This window comes from Oncorhynchus mykiss, chromosome 21, assembly GCF_057628025.1.
Source record: "Oncorhynchus mykiss isolate SJ-2025 chromosome 21, ASM5762802v1, whole genome shotgun sequence".
NCBI lineage: Eukaryota > Metazoa > Chordata > Actinopteri > Salmoniformes > Salmonidae > Oncorhynchus > Oncorhynchus mykiss.
In genome coordinates, this window is record NC_143042.1 from 11280345 (window position 1) to 11286510 (window position 6166).

General features: G+C 41.8%; 1 protein-coding gene across 2 annotated transcripts; it reads right to left on the reverse strand.

The window, feature by feature from the left end:
- Positions 1 to 1187: 1187 nt before the first annotated feature.
- Positions 1188 to 4821, reverse strand: pex26 (peroxisomal biogenesis factor 26). 2 transcript variants are annotated; one of them, XM_021577059.3, is made up of 5 exons: positions 4383 to 4821; positions 4148 to 4288; positions 3646 to 3974; positions 3417 to 3557; positions 1188 to 3187 (listed from the first exon to the last, which is right to left on the reverse strand). In XM_021577059.3, the coding sequence occupies exons 1-5, from the start codon at positions 4592 to 4594 to the stop codon at positions 3084 to 3086; spliced, it is 927 nt and encodes a 308-aa protein (XP_021432734.1). In that variant the 5' UTR covers positions 4595 to 4821; the 3' UTR covers positions 1188 to 3083. The 2 variants fall into 2 exon arrangements, with proteins under 2 accessions (XP_021432734.1, XP_090069881.1); XM_090213755.1 differs by having other exon boundaries at positions 1684 to 3155; positions 4383 to 4796.
- Between the last annotated feature and the right edge of the window lie 1345 nt (positions 4822 to 6166).

A 6166-nucleotide genomic window follows, 5' to 3' on the forward strand; every position in this document is an offset into this window, starting at 1 on the left:
CATAATCCATCCACCTGACAGGTGTGGTATGTCAAGAAGCTGATTAAACAGCATGGTCATTACACAGGTGCACCTTGTGCTGGGGACAATAAAAGGCTATTCTAAAATATGCAGTTTTGTCACACAACACAATGTAACAGATGTCTCAAGTTTTGAGGGAGCGGGAATGCAGGAATGTCCAACAGAGCTGTTGCCAGAGAATGTAATGCTAATTTCTCAACCAATGTCATTTTAGAGAATTTGGCATTACGTCCAACAAGCCTCACAACCACAGACCACATGTAACCAAACCAGCCCAGGACCTCCACATCCGGCTTCTTCACCTGCGGGATCGTCTGAAATCAGCCACCTGGACAGATGATGAAACTGAGGTATATTTCTGTCTTTAATAAAACCCTTTTGTGGGGAAAAACAAATTCTGATTGGCTGGGCCTGACTCACAAGTGGTGGGTTGCGGACAGCTCCAGCCCAAAACATGTACTGATAATACTGTATGTAGTAAAACCTTCAGGTTTCAAACAATTAAATATGCATACTTCAAAATGCATACTTCCTCCAGCTCACTGCAAAGTGGTGTGTGACACCCTGATGAAGCCTGCCTTCTGTGCAAATGGGAAGCATGCTTCAATTACCAGTTGAGAAACACAAATATTTGCTATTTTTATCATGGCCAATTACATCCAATTGGTAGTTACAGTTTTCTCCCATTTCTGCAGCACCCCTACAGACTCGGGAGAGGTGAAGGTCGAGAGCCATGCGTCCTCTGAAACACGACCCTGCCAAGCCGCACTGCTTCTTGACCCACTGCTTGCTTAACCCAGAAGCCAGCCGCACCAATATGTCTGAGGAAGCACAGTCCAGCTAACAACTGAAGTCAGCTTGCAGGCGCCCGGCCCGCCACAAAGAGTTGCTAGAGCATGATGGGACAAGGAAATCCCGGCCGGCCAAACCCTCCCCTAACCCAGACGACGCTGGGCCAATTGTGCGCTGTCTCATGGGTCTCCCGGTCACGGCCGGCTGTGACACAGTCTGGGATCAAACCCGGGTCTGTAGTGATGCCTCAAGCACTGCGATGCAGTGCATTAAACCACTGCGCCACTCGGGAGGCCCAAAAAACTATTACCACAGGACTGCATTTAGAATTGTTGCTCATTGATTGGGCTTATAAAAGAGCTCTCTGACACATGTTCCGCTAAAAGGCCGTGTATCTGTATGCTGTGCATGTGATAAATAACATACATAAGGAATATAATACACACATGCCAATTCAATTCCACAAAATTATGCAAATTAAGACATAGGCCAATAAGCATGACTGGTCAAATGTATTTCCATCAACTGGTATTTCTATCAATTAATAGGCTAAAAAGCATTATTTCGCAATGGGATTTTTTTCCTTCTCCCGGACAATTGTCAGGTGGCAATTTTACTTAATCTGCAAAAAAATAATAATAATAAAAAACAGCTATTACAGGCTAACTGGAAACCCTGTCTAGCAGTGGTGCTTGGAGAAGTGGGTACCCTGTGTGAAAAATGCTAGGTTTTTTTTCTTCTGTTTTACTATATTTTTTCAGGTTCACTCAAAATCACACTTTTTAATAGAAAACAACTAAGTCCACAACAATGCTTAAAACACACCAGGAGTCCATTTTCTCTGGTCTGGGAAAAATATAAATATTTGGAGGGTGTAGTTGCCTTTTAATTGAATTGCTCACCTAGCAAGTGACCATTTGGCTAGCCATGTGTTTGTACTGTACAATGTAGGCCTACATGGCAGAGTTTGCAAAACAAATGCCTTCCAAATGGATACAAATCATGATTTAATTCTGCCAGGTAACCCTTTACCAAGGTTTTTTTTGGTGAAGCCTATAGAAATGTTCACTCAAACAGCACTTGATGACTGAACTGTGCATTACAAAGATTCAACCAAGAATTCGGACCAAACTTTTTCAATACCTGGTTCCATTGTTTCCTCAGTTCCTGGTAGATAAAAGTTGAAACCTCTTTCCTACAATACCAGCTACTGATGTCGTTCAATTCTGTGAGCTGCTCCAATGCGAAAACCAATTGAGTGTGGTTGCTGCCTGATATTCTGCAGAAATGAGCTGTGTGTGTGCTGCGCATGTGAATATATTTCACATGCTTTGCGATTATGTAGGCTACTGTGTGCATGATGTCGCTATTGCACTACATAATTGCTATTGCACTACATAATTGCTATTGCACTACATAATTGCTATTGCACTACATAATTGCTATTGTACTACATAATTGCTATTGCACTACATAATTGGTATGGCGTATAACTTGGATATGCATCAGTGGGGATTAAGAAGTAATACGCAATGCCCACTGAAAAAAAGTGGGTATACCTGCGTATAGCTCCCACTACACCACTGCTACCTAGTACACACTAGCTAGCTAGTAAACCTAGTACACACTAGCTAGCTAGTAAACCTAGTACACACTAGCTAGCTAGTAAACCTAGTACACACTAGCTATCTAATACATGCGCCATCCTCTCTGGCAGCATTCAACCAGTCTGAGCCCGTATACCTCACAGCATCTGTGTCCTGAGAAGGTATCTGCTGGAGCCAGACCCTATTGAAAGATACTGGAGTAATTCATAATGAGAGAATTATCATTTTCCCAATTAAAAATCTATCACTGTCATGTAAAAGTTATAATTTGTCTGACATGCATCTGATTACAATTAGCTTGCTTACAGCAGTTGTTTTGGATTGGGCAATTCATATCAACACAAAATGTGTCGCTACACACACTCAATCGCTTTCTGGCTCGCTCGCACACACACAAATATATGGGAGCAACTGAATCTGCAACACCAAGGAAATTAATTCTGACTACTACTATCACATTCTGCCTTCACAGGTATCCATGCTGTTCACATTCTGCCTTCACAGGTATAAATGTTGTTGTTGCCAACAAAAGCCCCCCTAATTTCTCTCTTTATCTCAGTCACTAATTCGTATTTACATGGTGAGGGTCAATGGTGAGCTCTTGGTTCTCAGTCAATTTTAAACCATAATGTCCCAGCACCAGCCTGTATGGTTTTACAGTTCTTAGCTCTGAGCTCTGGCTCGATAGTAAGGAGCAAACATGGCATCCCACATCTGCTTTAGCATCTGCAGCATCTGTGAGATCCAGGGGAAAGATGAGGGATGAGCTGTGGAGAAACCATATCCAAGAATCATCATAACATTTCTGCTCTTCGTGCTGATATCTAGTCTCTTATGTGTTTAAATACTGTAGGTAGGTTGGGTGCAATCAAAAGTTAGACAAAAGCTGTATGCTAAGTGCTAGACTAGTATTAACTAAAGCAACCACATTATTTGGATGTTGACAGTTTCTTTCAATGATTGAACAATTGGCTTACAACGTTATTTATTTTGTACCTGGATCCATTCGGACAAAAAGCATGTAGAGAAGGACCGCAGCCAGAAAAAATCTCTGAAGACGGAATAACCCACCACTGGCTACTGATAGTCCTCTGTTCAAAAGCCTAAGCAAGGCCTCAAGTTTCTGAATCACAGCACCTATAAAGCACAAACACACAGTCAGTCACACTGTCTGGCAACATTAAAGCCAATACAAATGGTTAATGCAATTGTAAGTGAGATGCACCTTGAGGTGTGTTAAGTCCAGCAACCACCACCACAGGACTGGTGTTGGGATTAGGGCTTGGAGGTTGTTCTTGGCTGAGGTTCTCTTTATTCTCCACGATATCCAGTGCTGTTTGTTTCTGGTCCTCTGTGAATGCAATACCTCCCACCTCACCAAAAACCAACTCCCGTGCCTCTGTCATATGACCTAAAGGCACTAGAATATGCAGTAAATAAAGCTCTGCTACAGTCCCAAATCCTGCCAATCTCCCATTGGATGGGCAGCACAGCCAAACATGGCCTGCCTCCTGCATCATAGCTTGCTCACCCACTTTGGTGTAGAGGAGTATGCTACAAAAAAAGAAGAGGGACATGGAGAAAAACATGACTGTAGAGTGAATTGGGGAATACATTTACATGCCAATTGAAAACATAAATCACAATGTGCAGTGTCTGCAGTGTACAAAACTGTTATAATGGAAGAAATGAGAGCCTGCAAATTAACCATGTTACATTTTCCTCACCACATCAGCATTATTTTGGCAGGTATTTTCTCAGGGCACTCATAATGCTGCAGAATCCATGCCAGTACACCAGGCCACTGATTGAGTTCAGCCAATGCTTGAATCCCCACAATGCAGAGTGCAGCCTTCAACTCCCCAAACCTGAAAGTCAGATGGACAACGGTTTAGTCCAATAATGCAATGCAACAAGGACCATGTCATAAAAGCAGAGCAAATTCTAAGAACTAATACCCACCTGCTGTCTTCTTGCTCCGCGTTTAAAAGGCTCACCAGACCTCTCTCACATGTGTCGAAAGCAGCTTGGAAATCCCTCTGAACCATTAACTGGTCGGCAGCTGAATCCAACAATCCATGTGTCAGTGCAAAATTTGAAGTCAGCGGGGGGCTTTGACGGACAGATCCGAAGCTGAGAGTGTGAGCCATTGAGGTGGACGAGTTGCTCATCATTGTACTGTTGGTAGCTAACGTTATATCTATTTTAGTTGTTTGTGCCGATAAATTGTAAGACGAATCACCAACTGTCAACCAAACATTAGTAATGTTTTTACCAATATGTTAAACGTGCTGGTGGTACCTGCCTTGTACAAATTTGTTTACATGCTGAGGCAATATACACGCTCTTATTTGGCTTCCGCACTCACCACCAATCATATTCGGAGATTACTCATGAACACAAGGCAGCCAATCACTTGCGCTCTTATTCATACGTAACCCTTTAGGTGCGCTCGATTTAGCTTTAGCTCGGCGTGCCGGATGAGTGGGGTTCCAGTTTATCGTTTGGGACCTATTTTGACATCCCCAAAATATGCTTGCAATTCAAAGAAAAATGAATGTTGCCAAGCAGAGTTCTCTATGCGACATTAAAGTATTAATTCATCCATAAATATAACCACAGATTATGATAATTGATTTGTGGGATATCTGGAACAACAGAGCATTTGCAATACATTTGCATCACTGTTTTTGTAAGACAAGGACAGAAAGTGATGAAGTTGTAGAACTCAAAATAACTCTATGGCATGAGCTGATTATACTGTGCAAAGTAAGGTTTGGGTGTTAAAGGACTTTCCTTTACTCCATTTTCTGTTGAGAGACCGATTTAGAAGGTTCTAAATATTAGACGTGATGTTTGATGTTGGACAGAAGCAATTTGAAATACTTATTTTTCATAGCAGTAGGGATCTCTCCAAAACATCCTCACAATTCTCAGCTGAATAAACATGAAAATAAGACAAATAAATGCCATACTATCCCTTTCTGTATTATTCTAGCCACATAATGTGATGGTGTAGAGTGGTGAAATGTCAGATAAGTTATTGTGAATATGATCCTTAGTTTCCCGGAAATGCCGACACCCATCGTCAAGACATGCAATTACAACTAAACATGTCAAATGAAAATAAAGCAGCTATGATGCCTTTGTTAACTGCTGTTAACAAGCAATGGATTAACTGAAATGGGCAGCCACAGTCTCCCAAGCGTTAAGAAAAGAGAGGCCAGATACATTTTTTCACAGTTTTATTTTGGATCCCTCACATGTGATCTTACGCTGAAGTTTCCTTGCTCATGACAGAAATACTTCACAGTTCACACACACAGGGACAAACTACATGACCTTGCTTTTATTCATCAGGCGTGTGTGCAGAGAGACAGAATTGACATGCCAATTATTTGATGTTGCATTCAACCCCATTTTAGTGTTGACATTTGTGTCATATTGGATGTTATCTGGTTATGATTTGCTTATGAATAAATTCTACTGATATTTTGTGGATATTAGTGAGAACATCAGTAAGGCCATCTGCTCCTATAGCACGTATACTTTCTCTGTTGTGAAGTTGTTGTTGAAAGTGACCCTCCTGTTATCTGTACAGCTGCCTCTACAAGGGGTGTTTGGGTTCTCTCCCCATGGTAGTCCGTGTTTAAAGCTGTGCACACAAGCAAAACTTTACACACACTGACACACACATGCAAAGACCAACAAAAACTTTAGTGCATGCGCGCACACACACGCATGCA

Excerpts from the sequence above, each read along its gene's own strand:
- pex26 (XM_090213755.1), bottom strand. The coding sequence starts at position 4,594 with ATGATGAGCAACTCGTCCACCTCAATGGCTCACACTCTCAGCTTCGGA. Across the intron at positions 4,289-4,382 it reads GCGGAGCAAGAAGACAGCAG|GTTTGGGGAGTTGAAGGCTG; the intron begins GTGGGTATTAGT and ends TCTGACTTTCAG. Across the intron at positions 3,156-3,416 it reads TTTTGTCCGAATGGATCCAG|ATGCTGCAGATGCTAAAGCA; the intron begins GTACAAAATAAA and ends TGGATCTCACAG.